General features: G+C 41.2%; 2 protein-coding genes across 10 annotated transcripts in view; one reads left to right on the forward strand and one right to left on the reverse strand.

Annotated features, from left to right (window-relative positions):
* Positions 1-9,974, forward strand: part of camk2d2 (calcium/calmodulin-dependent protein kinase (CaM kinase) II delta 2) — a 31,151-nt gene extending 21,177 nt beyond the window's left edge. Inside the window, exons 13-21 of one of the 6 annotated variants that reach the window (XM_031560507.2) lie at positions 1,325-1,368; positions 2,567-2,626; positions 4,328-4,372; positions 4,590-4,638; positions 4,978-5,076; positions 5,771-5,791; positions 5,978-6,053; positions 6,260-6,354; positions 7,562-9,974. In XM_031560507.2, the coding sequence (XP_031416367.1) occupies positions 1,325-1,368; positions 2,567-2,626; positions 4,328-4,372; positions 4,590-4,638; positions 4,978-5,076; positions 5,771-5,791; positions 5,978-6,053; positions 6,260-6,354; positions 7,562-7,794 (722 nt within the window). In that variant the 3' untranslated portion in view covers positions 7,795-9,974. The remainder of the gene's footprint in view (positions 1-1,324; positions 1,369-2,566; positions 2,627-4,327; positions 4,373-4,589; positions 4,639-4,977; positions 5,077-5,770; positions 5,792-5,977; positions 6,054-6,259; positions 6,355-7,561) is intronic. The other 5 variants (XM_031560509.2, XM_031560508.2, XM_031560510.2 and 2 more) reach the window with 5 other exon arrangements.
* A 1,347-nt stretch (positions 9,975-11,321) lies between these two features.
* The window catches only part of ank2a (ankyrin 2a, neuronal), an 82,774-nt gene continuing 67,862 nt past the window's right edge, over positions 11,322-26,233 (reverse strand). For all 4 annotated transcript variants that reach the window (XM_031560505.2, XM_031560504.2, XM_031560501.2 and 1 more), the window contains 5 exons: positions 14,847-14,930; positions 14,499-14,663; positions 14,149-14,322; positions 13,718-13,809; positions 11,322-12,926 (listed from right to left, as the gene is read on the reverse strand). In XM_031560505.2, coding sequence (XP_031416365.1) covers positions 12,716-12,926; positions 13,718-13,809; positions 14,149-14,322; positions 14,499-14,663; positions 14,847-14,930 — 726 coding nt within the window. In that variant the 3' untranslated portion in view covers positions 11,322-12,715. The remainder of the gene's footprint in view (positions 12,927-13,717; positions 13,810-14,148; positions 14,323-14,498; positions 14,664-14,846; positions 14,931-26,233) is intronic.

Genomic DNA, 26,233 nt, shown 5'->3' on the forward strand with positions numbered 1-26,233 from the left:
TGATTCAAGTCAGATATTCTTTGCAAAATAAATCCCTTTAACTCTGGCCATGGGCCAGGCCAAACCTCAAACTGCATCAAGTACTTTCTAGTTGTTATTCTTTTGTACTTTATTCATGTATCTATTTGATCTATTTTTATCTATTTTATTTTAATCTCTTCTATTTTGCACAGTCTGTGGAGAGTCTATGGGCCAGGTTAACATTTCACTACAAGTTGTATACTATTGTATACAAGTTGTATAACTGTGTATGTGACAAATAAAGCTCTTGAATCTTGAAATCTTTGTGAAAAGATAGAGTTTTGAGTGGTAGATTTTTGAGTTTACTTTTTTGTTTCTTAGTTTTCATCATCTTTAAAGCACATATTTCCATTAGACCAATTCAAAAAAACTTCTTGATTTGATTTATTTACCTTTTTGCCTCTTGTTTTGTCATTACTTTCACTCCTTTGTTGGGGATATGATACCAACGAGGTAAGAGTTCATAAGCAGAAGGAAAGGGGCTGTGCTTTACCACTAACCAGAGTTTGTGGGTTTGATCCCAGTGTGTCTAAAATGCACTTCCCTTTCACTTTGAGCAAGTTAGATGATACCGTATATCTGCATGCCAGTCCAATGTCAAAGCCATTACATTCATAAAATGGTCTTCAGATCTGCTGGGAATTTACTGATGAATATTGATAAGTCAAGGATGATCAATCAGAGCTCTATTTTAATTTTGACTTATGATGCCCACACAACCCATTAAAGCCGTGAAAATGGCCTTGATAAGTTCAATTTGTATACAGTTCATTCAAACTGATGTGTTAAAGTTTGTCATTATCCCTTGTGATTAATATCATGTCATGCCAACTGCAATGGCCACATCCAACACTAATATTTCATACAAAAATAAAAGTATGTAGTGTAGTTCCAAATCAATTAACTGCATTAGAATTTGGGTTATAAAATACCATGCGTCATTAGATTTGATAATGCACATCACCACTTTATGAATGTAATTCCTCTGGCTGTGCACCCTATGTTCTGTCTTGAGTGTATATGATATAGGAGAGGCAGTGTGTGAGCCAACTCACTCTTATGTTGCCATGTGTGTTTTCTCCAAGAGAATGGGTTGCATCTGATGACCAGTGTTTCACAGGAATGACTAAGTGATGATAATGACCATGATGATGATGATGAAGATGATGATGATGATGATGATGCTTGCTGTTTGGACTGTGACCTGACATGCCTGTGGATGTGCATGCGTTTGGACCTTGACCTTGACCTTGCTTTCCTTCCCTGCGTCCTTGTGCTAACTCTGTCCATTCCACTTTAACAGCAGCCAAGAGTTTGCTGAACAAGAAGACAGCAGACGGCGTCAAGGTGAGTCTGTCCTCAGTTTAATTTGGCCATGTAATGATCTGTGGCTAATGGATATTACAAAACTGGGATGTGATCTTGTGGAGGACGTTTTGTGTTATGACGTCACTTGTCTGATTCTTGCGTACTTCATCATCTAAATTCATTACTGCTTCTTCATGACTGCTTCTGTCACATATCTGTTCTCATTTCCTATGTAGATGTGTGTCTTTCCTGCTGTTTCGTCCTGCTGATTCACTGTCATTGTGTCATTCAGGTTTTTTCTCTTTTACGTCATTTTTTTCCCCTTTTATGCACCACCTGTGATTTCTATTCTAGATATATACTTGATGTGTGCTCCCATATGGCAAACAAGACTAGTCTGTCCTGTGTCATGTCTGAGGTGTTCCCTCACGCATCAGATTTGAGTGACAGGCTTGTGTTGAGCGGTTAGGGCCTTGGTTTGCTCTCATCACTTGAATTATGTTATAAGGTTGTCATAACGATGTCATAAATATGTCTTGTCAGTCACCTCTTTCTCATAAACTTTCATCACAGTCTGTGTCCAATGATGTAAAAATGTTACGTTGTAAAAATGTTATGCTGATCATTTTCAAACAGCTCTGAATATGTTTTATGCTACGAAAACTCAGTAGATTGTGACATAAACTGTTATAACTTTTATAAAATTGACAATAACTGATAATGATAACATGATATAGTTATACCACATATCACACTGACTGTCATAATGACTAATGATTGGATATGGTGTCAGCTATGATGTATTTATGACATGGTTATGCCAACATCATGGTGGATGGAACAAGTGATTCTGACTCAGGCAGTCACATAGACAGGACAAGTAGACTTTCAGTTCTCTATTATGCATGTCGTGGTTTCCTCGTCTGGCAAACCAATTCAGTAACGTACTTTAAGTCATACAGTTCATAAAAAGTATTTATTAAGCACTTCCTCTGAGTTTTTAAGGTCTTTTGACAATGTAGTGTCGTCATCAAATCTGATGCACTTAGCATTAAACATAGGGACCTGGACATGGGGACACTCAAGCTACTTAAAGCACACATCTGGTGATTGTACTCTCTATCTGGGTGACACCTCATTTGGTTACGTCGTTTATTCCAACTGTCTTTTTTGTGTGCATTTTATTGTTGGGTTGTGTCAGCACTGGCTGTAATGACTGCTTTACACACTCCCACAGGTTAACAACAAAACCAACATAGCCACCAGCCCTAAAGAGACAGGCGCTGTCCCAGCACTGGTACCCACAATGCACTCTCCATGCATGCCCTGTCACTACACTTCATAGCCATCAGGGGCCAGATTTACTGAAGGCTGTTAGAACATCAGATGCCTAGTGAAGGCTGAAAATATTAAAGCCTTGTGCTGCCTTTTCCTTGAGTAAATGTGCCCCTTTGGTCCTGATGATTGTCCTTTTAAAAAAAAGTGCTTGCTGCTATTCGTAGCCTGCCTTTTCTTCTTGCATGCAGATTTGTTAGATTTTCTTTGTAATGAATGTGGCTTGTGCCTTGTTGATGTAGCAGTGCATGGTATGTGTGTATGTGTGTGTGTGTATGTGTGTATGTGTGTGTGCACGCTTGCAATCTGGTTTGACGTGGTGGTCATGTGCCTGACAGTCTGCATGACGTGCACTAGATGACGCACGGACACCCCTCTCCCTGACACTCTCACACACACACACACACACACACACACACACACACACACACACACACACACACACACACACACACACACACACACACTGTTATGGTTTTGTTTCTCAGACAGATGATAAAAGCGACTCAGTGTAATCTTCTCTAATCTCTCGCTATGATTAGAGGACTCAGGCGGAGTCATCAGGATCAATTCAGATAAAGCCTGCACAGTGCCCACTATGGCACATAATTACTGCGTGTGTTTGTGTGTGTTTCATCAAAATACTCATATTTTGGAAGACTGATATCATCTGCTTGACAAGAAGTCATTGATAATTTAACGATAGGAAAGTGATATTGTGCAGTGAAAAATGATGGAATTAGAGAGACACTGAAACACACCACTGCCCTGCTGGGAGAGGTGGGTGCGAACCATCAGGGATATTACTGATACGCACGTGGGAATAGGGTGTTGATGAAGAGATTGGAAACGAAAGGCTAACAACAGCCATACCCCTATGACATTAAACCATATGGTGTGTTGGAATAATTCTAAGAGTAATTTAAAATGAGCAGGGTTAGTTGCAGCCTGGTCCTCTAGAGAGAGAGAAAGAGAGAGAGAGAGAGAGAGAGAGAGAGAGAGAGAGCATCCAAGGTCTGGGGTGAGACAGTAAGATAGAGGGCAAAGCTAACTCCAGGGGACTAGTGTACAAGGGTGAAGTGTACAGTGTGGGCGTTACGTAATGCAACATGCAGTTGGAGGCAGCTGGTCATGACAAATTGAGTCCACAGAGGCAGAACAGTGCAGAGCAGACAAGGGGCGAGAACCGCGTCCAGCTGCAGACTCCTGCTGTCCAACCCCCCCCCCAATCACCCCAGGGCCAGAACTCTCTGGGGCACAGCATTCACATGTGCTCCTCTCCCCAGAGCTCCTCTGTAGAAAAGGCTTGCCAAACTCAGCGGAGCCACCGTTTTTAATTACTATTGAGCTACGTGACGTTATAGTGTGTTGCAATGTGAATCTGTGGTTTGCTGTGGTTTGCTTTGTTGTGTGATTAATCAAAATGGCCTCTCTTTTGGTTAGAGCATCAAATTTCAGGATATGATGTGAAAAGCAGAAACACACACACTCACACACACACACACACACATGCAGGAAACTGATTCAGCACTTTGCTGTCTGTTAATTCTCAAAGCATGCAGTGTCCTTCCAGCATTGATTTGATGCTGTTTTATTCCACTCATTTGAAAATCTTCAGTGACTGATATTTTTTTCTTCTGTGCCTCCATGTGAAATACTACAGGAACCTCAGACGACCGTGATTCACAACCCTGTCGATAGAAACAAGGTGGAATATCATATTTTTAGGAGTCAGTTGTCTTGAATGTAATGCATGAACAAAGATAATATGTGTACATTTCACAGTATACTTTAATAAGACATGTTAAAATGGAATGAGCCACGTGTTTTCTTTTACAATTATAATATCATTACATCAGATTATGTTATGTTATTTCCTTGTTGATTTTTTGGATGGATGTGCCTGTGTTTTGTTGTAATGCTAGGAGTCCACAGAGAGTGTTAATACCACCATTGAGGATGATGACCTGAAAGGTAGGGTGTATGTGGCTGTCTTATGGCCTGCTTGTGATCTAATATCTGACCATCCACCCCATAACGCAATCCATTTCATTTGCCTTTGTTACCATTTTTCCTCTTAAACTCCTTCTCTTTGATCTCCTCGTATTTTAGGCCTGTATCTTTTCTTATAATTCCTTTATTTCATTATCCCCACATTTATTTATTTAATTTTTTTAACCTTTACTACTCCACCTCCCTGTTGTTGTTTTCCCCCTCTTCTCATCCCTATGTTTCAAACTTTTCTCATCAGTGTCTTACTCGAAAATGCCTTTCGTTTGTTTTCCTCCGTCCACTCCCGCCTTTTCTGGGCAGCCAAGCGCTTTGGAAGCCTCAGCATAAACTCTCTGTGGCAGCCCAAGCCCCGCTCCCAGACCACAGAGGCCAGGCAGGTGCCCACCTCCTCGGTCCAGAGTAAGTCCCACCTTTAGTGGGAGAAGAGACACCCCCCACCACCACCACCTTCCCCTATCCCCGACATGCCCTCTGTCCCTCTGACCAGTAGAGTGAGAGACCATAGGCTTCTGAAGTAGCGCTGTGTCTTCCATCTGACCCCCTTCCCCCCAAATCAGTTGCTGTTGTCATACAGTGAAAATGGGAGACACTAGAATTCACCTTAGCAAGAAACCTTCTTTTTTACATGTTGCCCTCCTCCACGTCTTATTGTTTCAATTCCTTTTCACCTTATCACAAGAGATCCCGTCTGTCTCTTGAAGCAGATTACCATTGTAATCTGTCAGTAGATAAGTTTTCTTTTTTCATATACTTTTAAAGTTCTTTATTGCTTTTAATGTTTCTTCAGAAAATAGAGAGCCATTGGCGGTATTCTGATGACCTTTTGAGCTCTCACCTCTATATTCACATTCTCTCCCAAGCTATGCTAATGCATGCGTGTCACGTCAGAATATCGCCATTAGTGGCCCAGAAACAATGGAAAGTCTATGGCAAAATATGGATCCAAACGAATGGCAAAGTCTCGACAGCATGCTCTCTATGACTCAATACGGAGTGCAACTTTTCCTTTTCCTAACCTTTTGATGATGATTGCGACTTATCGCAAAACGTGCTTTATGACCAAAGTCTGAGTAATGTTTTTGCTGTCCCTCAGCTTGCCAAGTTATCAATAAAGGTAAATTGAATTGATCTTTTGAATGAAAGTGTTGCCTGTGAGTTATCATCACTGAAACACTGATCATTCTGAAGTATGAATAATGGTGAAAGAAATCAAGAACAGTAATAACAATCTTAAGTGGCTTTCTTTATTTCCTGCCCAATGGGTCCTTGGACAATAGCTGTGGCATTTTTGTGTTCCCAGCTCGTAAGCAGGAGATTATCAAAGTGACTGAGCAGCTGATCGAGTCCATCAACAATGGTGACTTTGAGGCCTATGCGTAAGTGTGGCGATTCCTTCCTTCTGTTGGGAGAATCTGGTGAATATTATAGGAATCTCGATGCTTCTGGGGACTATTTTCAAGATACTCAAGTGGCATCCTCAGAATTTGTGGAATATGTGGGATTGTTGCAATACAGTGTTTTTATGCTGGCACGAATCTGACACAGTAAGTATCGGTAATGAGTATCGGTGTTTGCCTGGTAGGAAAATCTGTGACCCTGGCTTAACATCCTTTGAACCAGAGGCGCTGGGAAACCTGGTGGAGGGCCATGACTTCCATAGGTTCTACTTTGAGAATGGTAAGTGGGTCCTTCAGTGAAATCCTCAGAACCTCCTTTAAGGAATTTGAGAGTTTTTGCAGAAGTGCATAACTCTACATCACTGAGACAAAGAAACCTGTGAAATCTCCCTCCCTCCCTCCCTCTTTCTCTCTCTCTCTCTCTCTCTCTCTCTCTCTCTCTCTCTCTCCATCTTCACAGCTTTATTACTTACTTAACTGTAAATTAAGAGTTATCTAGATTTTAAGTGTGAATTATAAAGCTACCTCTAATCACCTCCCATATACTCCAATAATCCCTCTTATTTCGGTGATAAGTCAAGGAAAGAGGAGGAGAGGAGGCTCTCCTAGATGACTGGTACATGGCAGAGGCTACAGGCCTTCTAACTAAGCTTGATCTAATCAGTTTAATCCAAATCAAATAAAACTTGAATCTTATTGGCTTAAATGGAGATGATGGATATGACCCTCTTCTGGCCTGTCATTCAGCACACTAACAACTGTAGAAGTCACTATTATAGGGAGGTTCCGTACTAAATCCACAGCTGACCACTTTATAAGATGTTGAGGTACATTTATTCCTTGACGATATACTCTGTTGAAGGCATTTTTTATTTCTATATAATACTGTAGGTAGCACGTGTCACCTCCTGTGCGTGAATATAAGAATAACAGTGGTACAATTCTTTTTCCTTCTCAGTTTGTAATGTAATCTTTATTATATGTAAATCTGGTCCCATACCCTCCCTTTGACCTAACCACCATTCCTGTGTATAGCCGATCTGTTTATCTGCATATATGGGAGTCACATCTGTTAACTATCTACTTGTTTGCATTTGTTAGGGAGATACATCCAAGCTTTTTGGTATAGCACTTCTATACTTCTGGCTCACACAGTATTTTACTAACTAACTAAACTAACTAAATTCATACTCAATGACTCACCCATATTGGTTTGGCATTGTCTATTGTATTGTGTTTTGCCAATTTAGTCATTGCACAGTATAGATGGCTCCCCAAATTAAATCAAATGATCAATGCAGGACGAATGATTTATTTGCCAGTCCGGCAGAGCTGTATTGAGTCTGTAGCGTTACCCCAACGTTTAGGCCCACGATGCTGAAATCAGTAGAACCATGGTAGTATTACTTCTCACACAAGATTTGGATTTAAAAAAAGGTGCGGCTGTATCCTGGCCTGTTGTTCATTTTGTGGGGCTTTTGCTCCAGCTCTTTCCAAAGGGAACAAGCCAGTCCACACCATCCTGCTGAACCCGCATGTGCACCTGATCGGCGAGGATGCTGCCTGCATCGCCTACATTCGGCTGACCCAGTACATGGACGTCAGCGGCATGCCCCGCACCATGCAGTCCGAGGAGACCCGTGTGTGGCACCGCCGCGACGGCAAGTGGCAGAACATCCACTTCCACCGCTCCGGAGCGCCCAGCGTGCCCGTCAAGTAGAGATGACCGGAACAGCTTGGCACTGTGCTCACAAAGCCCCTGTCAAGAACCCCACCCTCCACCCCTTTCTACTTTGCCCCCTCACACCCATTCATCTCTCTCTCTCTCTCTCTCTCTCTCTCTCTCTCTCTCTCTCTCTCCTACTGTCATCTGCCCATCTTCCTCTCTTTACCACCCACTCAATCACACTGAAAATTGCCAACTTTATCGATCCTCCAACATATATAGGCAGATTGTCATGTCAGATGGAATTTGAGTTATTTAAGGTAATACAATTGTTAGAATGGGTATTAATATACAGTTTGATTGCATAATTGTGAGTATATACTTAGGCAGGTAACAGATCTGGAAACCTGTGAGGTTTTAGAATACAACGTCAAAGAAACACTTGAAAATGGTCAGGCTCGATGATATCCCAGGTATGAGGTCTATAGAAATAGAAGACAGAGGTTTATGAATTTTATCATTCAGAATATTTACATATTTGGCCCATTTGCTGTCCTATAGTCACGCTCTTTTATTGCCATATCATAGTCCTCATAACCTCCATCTCTGTATCTCTTACACACTCTCTCTCTCTCTCTCCCTTCATATTCACTCTCTTCAGACGTCCATGTCCTCTATTGCTTGGAGGAGCTTGTACACTGAACTGTAGCCTTGGGGAAAGAAAAAAAAGCAAATGCTTTCCATTTGCATAATCATTTATCTCTTTCTATTACAATTAACAAAAATATCTTTTTGTCTTTGTGCGTATTTTGTAGTTAATTGATTATAAATGCTTCAGTTTACCCTGGTTGAAGACAGCCACCAACAAAATAATCTTGAGAAATCAGTCACAAGATGGCACTATTTCTCAGCCAATCATCCCACGTCCTGCCCCCTTCTTGTCATGAGGGTCGTTTACACCCAATCGCACAGGACCAGTGTCAAGACATTTTTTGAAAGGACTCACTTTCTCCATAAGCGGGCCATACACATATTTGGACATTATGAAAAAGAGTGTATTTTTAACATATGACTTAGTTTTTCTGTTTTGGTATGCATTTTAAATGTATAGATATGTGTGTTATGTATTTTTATGTCTGTGTGTGTGTGTGTGCAATACGAACAATTTGAAAGATAAGAATGTTAATATTGAGCTTGCTATTGTTCTGGTGATGTACATATGTTGTGGTTGTTTAAAAGAATCTAAATGAGCATTCAACTGATATTCTCGCTTTCAGCCGAGCTATGATTTTAGTAAATGCAGTTCAAAGGCGATGTTTTATTTTTCGCTAGCTTACAATGTTTGGAACAAAAATCCAACAGAGAAACGTAATTGTAAAGGGTAGTTCAACTGCAGACTGTTTGCAGATGTTGTATGTTTACCTTTACACGTTGCATATTTTAAAAATTAAAGATAGGAGAATGTAGCATATATAATATATATCAAATTGACAAATTGAGTTATGCATGGGGGGCTATTTTCCAGGATGTGTTATATATTTATTATTTAGTTTGTTTATGTTTTTTTTAAATTGTGGATTTAATGGTCTTCCTATGGAAACAATTCTTTTTTTTCCAGTATCATCCAATAATAACAACACTACCGATAATGATAGTTGTACTACCACATATCCAGCACAATTAATCAACCATAAGACTGTAGCTAATTTTTACCTTTTGTCAGTTGTTGTAGTTCAATTCTGTCTTTACTACTTTACATTCAAATGGCACAAGGAGAGAGGATCATTGACTCTCAAGCCACTCTTTCTTTTGTTCGTTGCCATGCAGTATGTCAATCTCCAGACGCGTGGTTACGGAGAGAAGGGAGGAGGCCAAGCCCTCATATCTAGCATGCACACTGCCCATGTAGCGCTCTTGTGTCTCATCATCAGCCAAGAGGAGAAGAGCGGGGGGTCGTACTGATGTCAGAATGGTCTTCCTTGAAACCAGGAGCTTTAACCTCTGGTGCGCTCGTGTAAATGGGACTATGCCGATACCATCATTGCCGTTTTCTTTTTTTGTTAATGTACTGTACCTTTTCCTTTTCTTCTCTTGGGGGTTAAGAAATTCCTCTGCTGAAAGTTGCACCACCACAAGGGCCAATTTGGAGACAATAGAGTAAATCATTTGCTGCCATGGTGGCGATAGAAATTCAACATATTTAAGACACAATAAAATTAAAGGTGTGATATTTATGGGGTTTGAAGTGTTTTGTTTAGTTTGTCTTTCCACTTCCCTTCCTTGACTTTCATGAGCTGGTTCATGATTTTTCGGGTTTGCAAAAAAAACTTTTGTCCTGAATTACTAATAATGTATGATCCGAGTGGTAGCCGCTCAAAACAATCATAAGAATATCATTGTAAGTAGCCAAGAAGTACATTAGTAATGAGTTGGATTTTTCGTGCTAGAAGACACTGCTAGATCTGCTAGAATTAGTTTTTGCAGTAACGTGGCATAAACATGGCTTAAACAGTGAATGGCGAGGTGATAGAGGAGGCTGAACTTTTATAACAGGAAGTCTATGTAGTTGCAACAATAAGGCATATACAATACAATAATAACTCAATAGCAGATTTCTGTGGCAATTCTTCCGATGCAGCGTGGACATGAGGGAGAATGTGAGGGAATGACAGATATGATAAGATAAGATATTCTAGAAGACAGAACACAAGCCAAAAGATGAACAGTTGTACAGTTTTATTCTCTTTCAGCCATGTACACACTGCAGCCATTGTATTGTGTTTAAATGTTTTTTAAAAGTCGGATAGTAAACTAATACATGCCCTGGTAGATAGATATATTTATGTATATTTGTATATAGTCATCACCACAGACACAGGATGTTGGCTCAAATTAATTCATTAAATAAATAAAAATCAGCCTGTCACAGTGAACTCTGTAATTTCCTGTTGTTGATTTCACACACAAAAACCTGTGAAAAAATAAATTAGAACATTCAGTGTATAGCTCAACCAGCATCATCATCGCACGTGTCCGATAAGTGAATCTTGCACCCTGGTGCTCCATACTGCACTCCCTCCCTCTGTAACAACAGCCACTCATACAGTCTCCACACATACACATGGTCAGGCATTCAAAGGTCACAATACATTTGAGATAATAGAGAAAAATAAAACAGCAAATCCTCTTTACTGCTGAACTCATTTAGCCAAAGTGTATAAGTTGTAATAACAGGTCATGTCAGAGAGACATGAAACTCCACACAAATGCATTCTTCTTTCCAAAACGGGCTTGGACTAAACCAAAACAATACTTCCAATAAACCTAGCTGCAGAATTCCAAATAAGACCCATGTCAGGCAAGCCATCACAACACAGACCTGTAGACACCCATGGACTCTGGCACTCCCCTTATGCTGACAGTCTGAACCACTCTCAGCTTCTTATTTACCCTTGTTCAGAATACAAGACCTGAAACCCTAATGTTCCTTTGATCAGGTTCCTTTGCTGTCATAACAGATGCTAGCCTAAAAACATCTCTCAAGTATAATTATTTAATACATCTGATTTTTTTTTTTTTTAAATGGTTAGGGTAGTCTGCTACATCTGAGGGGTATAATCATTACCCCTTGAAAATAGGGGAGAGAAGAGAATACACAAAGTGCAGAAGGAGACATCACATAAAATAACCCTGACGGGTTTTGAAATGACAGAAATGCTTGATATTGTCTGGAGTATTCATTCACTTGTTCATCCACTCATACACAACACATACACAAAGAGAACGAAAGCAAATGGACCGATTTCATCTGATGGGGAAAGAGAAGGTGCTAGTGCATCTCAAAGCACAGACAGACTGAGGGGCAAAACATTAAACACCTCGTGCTGCTCTTGTATTTCTGATGGGGAAGACAGTCGGGAGAAAATGCAGGTAGATTCAGAATTTGAAATTGATTTTGCAAATAGTAAGTGACAGATGCTAACTAGTCATGCCAGCTATAATCCTTATAAGAAGCTAATGTGGAATACTGTCATTTTTTCTCTAAAAATGCACATTGTATATACTTTCAAAGACAGGTAACACATACACAGAACACTCTGACAGCAGATAGAAGCATCTGTATCAATAGATGACTTTAACACTTTACTTAACATGACCACTTAAATCCAGTGCATACAGGGTATCATACAGAGTCAGGTCTGTGTACAGTGGCCTGGTTGTTGGGGAAAACACCAAAATTGATGTCAATTTTGGGTCATTTGACATGAAGGCCATGTGTAGACAGACATGAACCGCTATGATACGTACATATCAAATCCAATTGTCATAAGGTCATGTCAAATAAAGTGTCATGAATATTTTTAGTTTCATTTTCTGAGAGCTGTAACCTTTACCCTTGAAGAACAATCAAGTTATGTGATGAGTGATGAAGCCGGTTATCATGATATCTAACTACAGTTATTATGACAGACAGTGCAGTAAACACATTGTCGGACCAAAGCAGGTTTGTTATGAGAAGACATATTGTTTAGTGTCCGTCTGAGGTGGGGGTTTGGGAAAATGTCTTCTAGACTTCTTTAAAGGTCATCAACAGTGTCAAGACATAAAAATCAGGATAAACAACAACAACAAGGAAAATCAAAAAGGAAATTCTTTGGTCACAAAACAGCAAAAAATTACAGTCATTATAAAGGGAACAAGGAAAACAAATCTATCCAAGTGAAAACAAAGACTAAAAACAAAAACTCAAAACGAGCTACCTAACAAAATAAGGAAAACAACAGCAATCCTCGCTGCCTGTAAACTCAAGCCAACCAAGACCTTTCCTGTGTTTGAACAGGAGGACTGATCAAGACACGTGTTTTCTGAGAGGGCAGAGCATGATGCATAGAGTATTGGCGTGTTTGGGTGGGGCCACATCTTAGGTCACGGGGATAATCAAGGAACAAGCAGGGCGAGAAAGAGCGGAAGCCCTTCACTCCTCCTCCTCATCTTTTGGCCTCTTGCTCTTTGCACGATACTGGTGGATGAGTTGGTGAAAATGCTGCTGGACGTTGTCAGGATGACAGTTGTGAAGGCAAGGGCTCTGAGCTCTGCCATCCAGCCGCTCAATGGTGACCCTCCTCTGACCCTCAGCATCCTTCACCAGGGTCTTCCTCTGTGTGTGCGCCTTACGCATCCGGGTCCTGGCCCAAAGAGAGACAGAAAGGATGACTTGGTTAACAGCTCAGTAGGGTAGACGAGGTACACGAGGGAGAGAGCAGAGGCAGACACAGACAGAGCAGACAAAGTCATTACATAATATATTACTATATGATATTATATTATGATAAGGGAATGTTATTACATAATATATAACTATATTATATTATAATAAGGGAGTGTTATTACATAATATATTACTATATGATATTATATTATGATAAGGGAGTGTTATTACATAATATATTACTATATGATCTTATATTATCATAAGGGAGTGTTATTACATAATATATTACTTTATGATATTATATTATGATAAGGGAGTGTTATTACATAATATATTACTATATGATATTATATTATGATAAGGGAGTGTTATTACATAATATATTACTATATGATATTATATTATGATAAGGGAGTGTTATTACATAATATATTACTATATGATATTATATTATAATAAGGGAGTGTTATTGTTTCCCCTTATCCACATGATCATACTTCTCACACATTATCTAGAGTTCCAGCACCCCACTCTTAATACCATGCACCGTGCCTCCATCTTTCTGTAACAGTTGTTTTGTTTCACACACACAAACACACACAAACACACACACACACACACACACACACACGTTTCATACATGTACACACACACACATGCACACACACACGCACAAACACACACATACGTGTTTCATACATGTACACACACACACAGGCACAAACACACACACACAAACACACACACCATGCATATCTTCCAAACCTCCTGATCACAGATCCATCCTCCTTTATAATCTGCTGCTCTACAATCCGGGGAACATGAGCTTTCTTTGAGAGCCCCATATACCTCATGGCCTGGGTGGGAGAAATTACGAAGGGAGAACACTGAAAACTAAAAAACAAATGAGCCCCACACCTATAAACCCACCTGTGAGTGCTGGCCAGACTCACTCCTGGTATACAACTGATAAGAGAGGGATATGATGAAAAAACTAGTATCCCATGGAAACACAACACATTATGTAACGGGAACGTTTTCTTTATTTACGCAGGACTCCTCTGACTCAGAGTTGCACTGTCACTGTTTGGCAGGTCGGCGTAATCCATTTATGTCAAAAAGGAGTTCAGGTGTCAGTATAGTAGTCAGTGTAAACATGGTTGCATTCTGCTCTGACAGTGTGAATGATCACTGACCTGACTGAAGTCATCTTGAGCAGAGGGGAGATCGGAGGCGAGAGTGGGGTCTCCGTGGTGCATCTCCATCCTCTCACCCTGCACTAGCGACGTCTGCACCACCTGGCTGACCTCGCCACTGTCGTCCTGCTCCGCTCCAGAGGCAGACGCACCCGGCCTTTCACAAAATGTCACCTAGAAGCACACACACACAGGTATATATGCCCACTACCACACTACAGTTACAATTGCATTTAGAAAACCGCACCTGGTGCCCCAATGCAATCAGTGCCACACACACACACACACACACACACACACACACACACACACACACACACACACACACACACACACACACACACACACACCTCTGTCTGGTCTCCCTCACTCTTCAGCACTGTCCTCTTAATTACTTTGGAGTAGCCGTCCCCTTGGGCCACACTGACAGTGTCTTGTGGAGTTCCCTCAACCATCACTTCCTCCCGTTCGACTCCATCAGATGACACACAGCGCTTGATTATCTTCCTGGTAACCTGAAAAGTCAACAAACCATCCAGACTGACTAAACAACACAACATGTTTATAACATCAAACTCAATTCAGATATTTTTGCTGTGAGATTGCGCTAAAGTACAGCAAAATATTATCTGATTATGTTTATTCTGAGGTCCTATGTTCTTCTATTGGTAGAAATAATAAGATAAAATAAAAGGTACCTTTTTCACCACCATATTCCCATGTTCATCCACATATTGCTCCTCAGAAGTGGTCTGCGGAGCAAATTCTGGGAATTCATCTCCCTGTTTGAAGAGAGAAGGGAAACATTAAGAGACATTCTGACCACTTGCTAGTCATTCACTGTCCACTGGGGGGCAGTGGTCAGGCAGAGGTCAGCTGTAAGAGAGGGGTTTGGTTTTAGTGTCAAGAACAGAACTCTGGATTTGTCTTGAAAGCCAGAGACAAATACACACAAAACACATGACATGCTAATGGAAGATGATCATGGGTAAAAATTAAAGTAATGACAAAATCTGTTAAAAAGTTCAAGAACCCAAACACCATTAATATTTTACATCTTTGATTAAAATGTTGCTCTGATCTGTACTGAAGGCTCACATGTCCGCCCTAGACTTCACACTTCACACAGAATCCCCACTGGCAGGGCATCACACATGCAGAGCAGGCCAGCAGAAGCTCCTCCTCGCTATACCTGGATGATAACTCTCCTTCGAACCACTCTGGTGATAAGAACATCCTCTTCAGAACTATCCGACTGCGCACCTAGCTCTTTTGCAATTTCCTAGCCAGGCAGGGAAAATGAATATCGTTTCATAACAAAGCCTTTACTCTTCAGAAGAGCACAGATGAAGTTCACAGACATAGTATTTGTTAGATCATTAGTTTCTTCCATGCACTACCATGTTTTTTTTTTTCAAGAAACCAGTTTGGGGTTACCGGTTTGGGGTTACCAGTTTTAGGGTTACCAGATTTAGGGTTAGGGTTAGAAACCAGTTAGAAACCAGGGACTTAGAAGCATGTCTGAGTTTGTGTGCAAGTCATCTCTACAAAATGAAGAAACTTGACTGAATGCTTGTTAATTTAACTTGTTAAACCGAAACGGACTTCTAAAAAAATAAACCACACCAGTTAGTTTATTAAACAGGTTAAATCCAAATTTCCAAGTTAAATATATTTAGTGCCAAAAGTGCCAAAGGGCTGAGACAATGTGGTAAAAGTGCAGGATAGGCAGCTCCAGGCAGGATTCAGGAGCTCATGCTCAAATCTCCTTACCCTCTTCAGACAGTCGCCATCGCCCACATACTCAGCTGCCCTCTGACGGAGGACCTCCTGGGGGCGCTGCTTGAAGGCTTGTCCAGTACTCCGTGAATTTGCTGTATTTGCTGTATGACCTCTCTTTCCGTGTGACCTATCTGAGAGTTCATGGGTGAAAGGAGCATCTTCATAGTCCTCACTTCCTGATGAGAGTAAGGATCTACGGTGCTGCTCTCGTAGCATAAAATGCATAGTGTTCCTACAGCTCCCCTGTCTCTTTTTGACACCAAGGATGGAATCCATCCTTGGATGAAAGGGTAGTTTCTTAATTTCATCGGGCTCTGTTTCAGAGTAATCTGAAATGGCTTGTTTACAGTCAAAGTACATCTCTGGGTCTGAGTCTTCATGGAATTGGAGTGCTTGAGCTTTAGGCTTTACATCAGCGATAGCATCATAGAAGTCATGTAGAGTACACACATCCATAGGCATGACCTCTGGGCTGAAGAACATGTCCGGTTCCTCAGTGGTGGGAAGATCCCTCAGAAAAGATTCCGCCTCTTCATTCAACAGTTGCTTTGTGCATACAGCACTTGGCTCTTCATGTTTACTTTTGGACGTTTCAACAGTTACTGCCTCTAAATTGACAGGAGGAACAGCCAAAGAACATTCCTCTGGAGTTGTAGACAGCTGGTAAGAGGAAATCTCTTCGACGTCTGCCTGGCTTAGGCTAACTGAAGCTGACAATGGACGAGTATTTTGTGAAAATGAATGGGGAGATTCATGAACAGTCTGGACAATATCTTCCTCTAGTGAGTGCAAAGCAGCTGTCATCGGTACAAGCTGTTGGGACCCGGGGATGAATGTAGGATCGGCAACAGTTTCCTTATCACGTGCGAAGGTGATGGTGACCAAATCATTGGAAGCCGTTTCCATGGGCTCAACCTGTTTTTGAGTGAAGGCAGTGGCTTGTTCCTCAAAACCAAAGCATTTTGATGATCTACTTGTGTCTGGTGTCTGTGCAGTCACATCTGAAGTACATACATTTGTGTCATCAGTAGTATACGGAGTAGCTTCACAAGGGATCCATGAATGTGTCATGTCAAGAGTAGTTTGACACACATATGTCTTCTCATCATGTCCACTGTCATCAGTAGGGGATGCAGCTGTAACAGAGCTTAACTGGTATGATGATCCAGCCAGGTCACAATCCAGTATACTACTTGCTGCAGCAGTTTCAATCATGTCTAAGGGACCTTGGCTAGGGGCAAGATGGGTCTGGCCAAGAGAAATAATTGTTCTACTTTCTCTTACATCAGATTCTATCAGGGTATGTGGCAACAGCTGATTCTCAGGTGTTACAATAACATAAAATGTTTGGTCAGACTCCTCTGTGTGGAAAATTAGTTCTGTGGATGAGGCTTGGCTTACTTCACTCCCCATTGCTTCTTCACATTCTTCGTGTGACTTGGGGATCTTCATATCTGTGACTGAACATACAGTAGGATCTGGTGTATCAGGTCCTTGGGTTTGCCATGACACAGCTGGAGCCATATTGCTCAACTTTCCAGGATCAGTTCCCTGATGTTTCACTGAGCCAGAGGCAATTTTGATAAGATCAGGAGTTACTCTAAGTCCTTCCGAACATGTGTGACTGGACAAAAACTCACTAGATGTCAGGGGAACATCTGCTAAACTACCCTCTGCTATGATGTCACCTGAAGGGCCACTGTCCACTGACTCCAGACTGAATGGGTAACCTCTATCTTTCTGAGGTGAAGAATCTTTGCTCTCCACGGATGTAAAGCCCACTCTGTACAAACTTCCTGAGGTTTCCTCATATCTAAGAGCTGCTTCCTCGTCAGGTTTGGGGATCTCACCAGTTTTGTGCTCCTTTTCATTTGTTTGACATTCAGATCCACCAGATGACACTCCTTGCATAATAGATTTGTGTGGTGCACCTGTATGTTGACCTGGAGATTGTGGTGGGCCATCCTGACTATCCTTGGATGTGTGTTTAAGGAGATCTGGCACTAGTGGGATAGGCTCATGAGCACTAAATGGCACGTCTATTGACTCTGCAGGTGCCACTCTCTCATTTGGATACGGACTGAAATCACATGTGTTTTCACTCGGTTCAACTGTCTCCACTTGACTTGCAGGGGAGAAGGAGTTTCTTACAGGTGACATCAAAGATGCACTGGCCTTATACCAAACCTCCAGTTTACTCGGCTCAGAATCAGGTAACACTGCTTGATCCAAAGTGCCTGAAACCTATGATGTAATCATGAAATGGGATGAAAAAAACACAAATGAGATGTCTTCTTTGAGAAAATAGCTAACAAATAGTACAATCCCACACATAAACTCAGTGCATTAATAAGATACAGTACAAATGTGTCAAGCTCAATTGTGTAGTAGCCCCCATACATTCTTTGGGACAATTTTTCAAACAAAACTCAACTAAAGCAAAACATTAGGGCAAGTGCATAATTGTAAAGGCAATGTAAAGCACATATAGATTTCAGGGGCACTTATACAAAGGTATCTTTATGCCTGAAATCTTTTTTTCCTGACTACTTGATACAAAGCATACATATATATGTATATATATGTATATATACTGTATATATGTATATATATATATATATTATTTGAAAGGCCTATGTGGGACCCAAGTCAGACAAAAGCAATGTCACCACAAGGCTGATTCGACACCATTCATGTTACATGTCACCTTTACTTTGCGTCATAAGTGAATGAATGCAAAGCAGTGCTTGTACTCCCTGGGAACTGAACCTGTGAGCACGGAGCATGCACCATGCTCTACCACTTGAATTACAGTGCAGCTGTGCAGCTGTACAGCTGTGAGAGATGTGACTGTTAAAATATTGCCATGCCACTGCTCATTTTCTATATTTGACAGCATGTCATGTAATCCGGTGGTTGGTGAAGTAGTTACGCATCATGGTGCTGGGGCACTTTAGGACAGGATCAGAATGGGGGCAGCAGTAAGAATCACAATGCTGAGACTTCCTGAATCAGCCTTTTTGTTTGGGAGGGTTGGGAGACTCATCCTGTTGGCCTTATGCAAACATGCGAAACAGGGCGAGTCAAACTCTAAGAAGCAGAGACATTAGTAGGCGTTTATGCTTTATGTCTGAAACTATGCTCAGGGATTCAGCACTATTTCCTGTGACACAGCATCCTTTCAGTGCAAGCGCTCTTACCAACACTGGGAGTCAGCTGCCAGCCTTTGTCATCTTTCCGCCTGAGTTGTGTCCACCCCCATTGTTTCTTGGTGGCAATTTTTCCAGCTTTCTCTTTCTACACTGATGAACAAAATCTTATCTTCTTCTGCGGTGGTTCTTTTTGTTGATGCTCTTCAGATTGTTCTTGACAAAGGGGTTGTTGCTCTGCTTTCTTTCAGTTCAAGGATTACGCCAGCTGGCACATGACTCAAACATTTAGATTATCTTCAGCTTCACTCTGATTCAGCTTGAGCTCAAAAATGAAAAGTGCAAGATTAACAAGTTATTTCAACCAAATCAAAAAAAATCTTCACTGCAAAATGGTGGTGCCTAAGCTATCAAAGCTCCTAGCCCTGGCTCATAACTGTTACATATCTGTAACACTTCATCTGTCACTGCTCTCTACACCCTTCATCTGTCACTGCTCTCTACACCCTTCATCTGTCACTGCTCTTTACACACTTCATCTGTCACTGCTCTTTACACACGTCATCTGTCACTGCTCTTTAGACCCTTCATCTGTCACTGCTCTCTACACCCTTCATCTGTCACTGCTCTCTACACCCTTCATCTGTCACTGCTCTTTACACACTTCATCTGTCACTGCTCTTTACACACGTCATCTGTCACTGCTCTTTAGACCCTTCATCTGTCACTGCTCTTTAGACCCTTCATCTGTCACTGCTCTCTACACCCTTCATCTGTCACTGTTCTCTACACCCTTCATCTGCTCCCTTGTCTGCTGGATCTTACCTATTCAAAATCAGATGATGGCAAAACCACCTCCCCGTTAAACTGGGTTGTTGGTGAGTACAATTAACCTACTGGTACCACTTTGTGGTTTTCACACATTATAAATACTTAAAAAAAAACATGTGCTAAAAAAACAACCCAATTACACCAGAAACCAGTAGACCTTTTCCAGCAAAGTAACTGCAATGTCTGCTGATACACGCTATTGTGGAGCACAAAAAAGACAGGCATATGTAACAAATTATGATCCTCTGACTAAAAGAGGACATTAAACCAAATCCGCTCATCAAGAAGAACCGGCAAACGCTAATGGCAAAGCTATGTTCTGCATGACAAGAGGGTCAACAACACAGCAACAACTGTTTTCTACATTTGAGCACACAAAATTGGATCAGAACTTAAATATGACTGAATTCAGTTCGATCCCATTCCTTTCCAATACAATGGTGTGATAATATAACAAGAACATTTCATAATGTGGAAAGGAAGGCAACAGATTTGTATCTTCATCAAGCTCACCAGGGAAATTACTAGGAACAGGGTGATGCATTCCAAGGCTACAGGACGAGACATTTCAAATTTTAAGACATAAATTGTTGTCTCAATTTCAATTAGAATAGTAATAAATATCGGCTTTGCTTGTACTACATTATTGTACCTTGGAGGATAATTTCCTAATCAACTGCACTGTGCTTCCTAACACAGTATGTCAGAGTTAACCAAATCCATAAAATGACCAAAATATTCTACTGGGCAAAATCCTATGACGTCATGGATCATTTATCACTAATAAACTGGGGATTTGAAATAATCACACCTACCACACTTTGTGGTTACAAATGAAATCTGAATGGCATTTAATAATCAGCTAGTTGGGTCTATGGACATTTCATAAAATTTCATATGGTCTATAGTTATCATAGTTATCATGACATATTAAATCAAGGTGATGCACAAACAAAAGAGTGTGGTAGGTGTGATTTATAAATGTTGTCTTTCATTGATACCTATTTGGGTTTAAAGCATAAATGTGCCTGCCTGGCCTGTTTGGCATGTTCAGTACTTTTCATCAGTTTTTCCTATCCTCCATCCTCCATCCAGCCCTTTCAAAAACACCAGTCTTGCTTATGAAGGTTTCTCCCTTATACAGTGGGTCATACATATGTGCCATAAGTGTGCTTGGGACTGCTTTGTAAACTAGCTGGAACATAGGAGACATGATTGAGGCCTCGTTATCAGCTATGAATTTAGTCTGAGCCAATGAATATTTGCCACTGGAGAATGATGTACTTTCTTGAGGCTCATTATCATAAAAGTCAGATTCGGGAGACTCAGGCCGATTCTGGAACATTTCTTCAAGATCAAAGCTGGAATCATCAATGTCTGATGTTACAAACTCAGGTGAGGATGACCTATCTTCAAAACATGGTACTCTATGATCAGATAATGATGTTCTGAACTGAGGAACTGGCGAGTCAGGTGGCAAACATGTCAATTCATTAATTGAAGAAACGGATTCAGGAGAAAGAGGCCTTGTGTCATCTTTTGGGTAATCCAGATACAGAAGTGCTCTATCGCTCTCAGAAATGTCTGATTCAGGAGACAAATGCCTGTGTATAGCTGCATCACTACGGTGGCTATCACTATGTTCATATTGCACTGAGTCTGGTTCAGGTGACTCTGGTCTTCCATAATCTAAGAGAGTCTCTAGGCATAACTCAGACAGCTCAGTGTCTGAGATCAATGATTCAGTTGAAGGACATGTACTGTCTGGAAGAAGCATAATACATTCAAGCTGTGGGGGACAGAACTGAGAATACTCAACGTCTAGGATTGGTGATGTGGGAGAGGATGATCTACTTCCTGTGTAGATTGACGTCTCAAATTCCGCATGACCATATTCAGGAATAGGTGAATCAGGAGACAGAAGTTTACCTTCATCACATAAACACAATGGTTCCGGTGAATCTATTCTCCCTTCTTGGAACAATTCCTCAAGATAAAGGTAAGAGTATTCAATATCTGATGCTAAAGATACGGGAGAGGATGATCGTTTACCTTTGAAGTTTAACTGTTCAAATGTATGGCAGCCATATTCAGGAATAGGGGAATCAGGAGACAGGGGTGTATATTCATCTAATGATGTAAAGGCTTCTGGTGAGGACGTTCTTTCTTCCTCTAACCATTCAAGGAAAGATAATGAATAGTCATTTTCAGATGTGAGGGAGTCTGGTGATATTGGTCTATGCTCACTCAGGCCTCTCACAGTCCCGTTGGTGTTTATTTCTGATTCCAGTGACTCTGGTCTGTCTTCACTGAACAACTCTTCAAAACACATTTCAGAGTATTCATTATCAGATACTAGAGATATGGGAGATGTTCTACTACTTCCATAGACAAACTGCTCAAGTATTGGGCAAACAAACGCAGGAATAGGTGAATCAGGAGACAGAGGTCTACATGTATCTGGTGAATATGATGAATCTGGAGACCACGATCTGTCTTCATTGAACAACTCATTCAGACACAAATCAGAATATTCAATGTCTAGGATTGATGATGTGGGAGAGGATGATCTTCTTCCTGTGTAGATTGACGTCTCAAATTTAGCATGACCAAAGTCAGGAATAGGTGAATCAGGAGACAGAAGTCTACCTTCATCACATAAACACAATGGTTCTGGTGAATCTATTCTCCCTTCTTGGAACAATTCCTCAAGATAAAGGTCAGAGTATTCAATATCTGATGCTAAAGATACGGGAGATGATGATCTGCTAGTTGAACATATCAGCTGGTCACATGTAGAATGAATATATTTAGGAATAGGGGATTCAGGAGACATGGGCCTTCTCTCTGTGAAAAAATCTAAATACAGCTCTTCCTCTGTGTTTTCTGATGTTAGAGATGCCGGTGATGTGCTCCTGAGATGTGCGGAGTGAGTTATACTAACCGCCAAAGGACATTTGTACTGAGGGACAGGTGAGTCGGGTGAGAGGGCCCTGAACTCATTCAATTCAGCCAAAGATTCAGGTGAAGGTGGCCTAAACCACTGACACCACTCCAGGAAATCCTCAGCATAATCTTCAGATGCACTTAAGGAGTCTGGAGAAAGAGATCGATTTTCAGATTCATAGTCTGGAGGCTGTGACTGAGGTGAATCTGGTCTGGTCTCGCTGAATAGTTCCTCAATACCAAGTTCAGAGTATTCAATCTCTGATGATACAGATTCAGGAGGGGAAGATGGGTATTCATTAAATGATAACATATAAGTGTCCAGAAAGTTTTCGTACTGTGGAACTGGAGAATCCACAGAGAGCGGTCTGCTCTCATCAACTGATGTAAAGGATTCTGGGGATGATGGTCGGATATCTACAAATAAATCTTCTACAGATAAGAGGGCTCCATCACTATCTGAAATTACCGATTGACATGATGGTGATCTGTAGACAGAAGATGATTTAGAAAGTAAGGACTCAGAATCAGATGTAAAAGCATATTGCTTTCCTAGTTGTCCAGACTCCGAGGACTGCAATGGCAAAGTGGAGATAAGTTCATCATGACGACAAATCATTATTTCTGACTTTAAGCTTGACAACTGTACTGACAGCACTTCTGGTATCATTTTACTTGTAAAGTCACTAGAAGTTTCAGCAACAACAATAGTAGCCTGAACTTCCTCACTCATTTGGATTTGATCACTACACTCATCTGTCTCATCTCTTTCTGTTGTTCTTTCTGTGTCAAGTATTCGTTCAAAAATTCCCGCCTTAGTACAGAGATGTTCTCCTTTAAAAGGTGGGTCATACATATGGGACATCAGCTTGCATGGTACGGTTTCGTATACCAATCTAAACTTTTTGGGAAATGAAATGTCAGCAGAGACTGCCCCAACACTTTCCAAGGCCATGATTTTTACTGGTGGCCCCATTTGACTCTCAAGAGATTTTGATCCCGGCCCCCTCTTTAAGGAAGTATCATATGGCTCTCCTGAGTTTGGAAAGTTTTTACAAATCACAAAGCCTGCAGCATCTGGAGATATAGGATGATGGCTACTTTCATCTATGATTGAATCAGGAGATTGTGGCCTACCCTCATCATAATCCCAAGAAAAGCAGGACTCATTATCGGATAATGTTGGTACGGGTGATGGGCCCAGATCACTTTTAACTGCTCCTGTCAACATGTTCTGAGGCAAATAGTTAGCATATTGAGGAATAGGAGAGTCGGGAGAGAGAGGTCTAAACTCCAATGACGTATGAGAACCTGGTGAGGATGGTCTCAGCTCTTTCAACCAATGCTCCAGGAAAGACAGCTTGTAGTCAGACTCTGAGGATAGAGAATCAGGTGACAGCGGTCGTAGTGCCATCACACATTCACCAACCACATTTTTGAATGCCTCATCTGATCCTGATAGAGGGGACTCTGGTCTCACCTCATATGGCACTTGTTCATAGTTCCAGTTGGTATCAAAGTACTCTATGTCTGATGTTGCTGAGTGAGGAGATGCAGATCTGTTCCACTGAATGGCAGGCACTGTAGACATATTAAACTGAGGTACAGGGGAGTCAGGAGTAAGGGCTCTAGTGAAGGAATTAGACTCAGATGAAGGCCTGTCCTCAAGGAAGAAGTCTTCCAGATAATACTCTTCGCTCTCACTGTCTGATATTGCAGAAATGGGAGATAAGCTTTGGATACCAGTGGAGTGCATAGAGATAGTCAATGGAATTTCATACTGTGGAACTGGAGAGTCAGGGGAGAGCGGCCTGTATTCATCGAGTGATGAAATAGATTCAGGAGAGAAGGCTCTCACTTCTTCAAGCCACTTTGAGAAAAATAAGCAGTAGTCTGTTTCAGATATCAGTGACTCCGGTGTCAATGGTCTATATTTAGTCAAATATTTACTGGTGGTTTCATCATCTAAAATGACTGATTCTGGTGAATCGGGTCTGTCCTCGTCAAACAACTCTGCCAGACAGAGGTCAGAGTACTCAACATCTGACGCTAGAGATACGGGAGATGATGATCGTTTACCTGTGAAGTTTAACAGTTCAAATGTCTGGCAGCCATATTCAGGAATAGGTGAATCAGGAGACAGAGGTCTACATGCATCTGGTGAATATGATGAATCTGGAGACCACGTTCTGTCTTCATTGAACAACTCATTCAGACACAACTCAGAATACTCAATGTCTAGGATTGGTGATGTAGGAGAGGATGATCTACTTCCTGTGTAGATTGACGTCTCAAATTTAGCATGACCAAAGTCAGGAATAGGTGAATCAGGAGACAGAAGTCTACCTTCATCACATAAACACAATGGTTCAGGTGAATCTATTCTCCCTTCTTGGAACAATTCCTCAAGATAAAGGTCAGAGTATTCAATATCTGATGCTAAAGATACGGGAGATGATGATCTGCTAGTTGAACATATCAGCTGGTCACATGTAGAATGAATATATTCAGGAATAGGGGATTCAGGAGACATGGGCCTTCTCTCTGTGAAAAAATCTAAATACAGCTCTTCCTCTGTGTTTTCTGATGTTAGAGATGCCGGTGATGTGCTCCTGAGATGTGGCGGAGTGAGTTATACTAACCGCCAAAGGACATTTGTACTGAGGGGACAGGTGAGTCGGGTGAGAGGGCCCTGAACTCATTCAATTCAGCCAAAGATTCAGGTGAAGGTGGCCTAAACCACTGACACCACTCCAGGAAATCCTCAGCATAATCTTCAGATGCACTTAAGGAGTCTGGAGAAAGAGATCGATTTTCAGATTCATAGTCTGGAGGCTGTGACTGAGGTGAATCTGGTCTGGTCTCGCTGAATAGTTCCTCAATACCAAGTTCAGAGTATTCAATCTCTGATGATACAGATTCAGGAGGGGAAGATGGGTATTCATCAAATGATAACATATAAGTTTCCAGAAAGTTTTCGTACTGTGGAACTGGAGAATCTACAGAGAGCGGTCTGCTCTCATCAACTGATGTAAAGGATTCTGGTGATGATGGTCGGATATCTACAAATAAATCTTCTACAGATAAGAGGGCTCCATCACTATCTGAAATTACCGATTGACATGATGGTGATCTGTAGACAGAAGATGATTTAGAAAGTAAGGACTCAGAATCAGATGTAAAAGCATATTGCTTTCCTAGTTGTCCAGACTCCGAGGACTGCAATGGCAAAGTGGAGATAAGTTCATCATGACGACAAATCAATATTCCGGACTTTAAGCTTGACAACTGTACTGACAGCACTTCTGGTATCATTTTACTTGTAAAGTCACTAGAAGTTTCAGCAACAACAATAGTAGCCTGAACTTCCTCACTCA

Source organism: Clupea harengus, chromosome 22 (genome assembly GCF_900700415.2).
Source record: "Clupea harengus chromosome 22, Ch_v2.0.2, whole genome shotgun sequence".
Lineage (NCBI taxonomy): Eukaryota > Metazoa > Chordata > Actinopteri > Clupeiformes > Clupeidae > Clupea > Clupea harengus.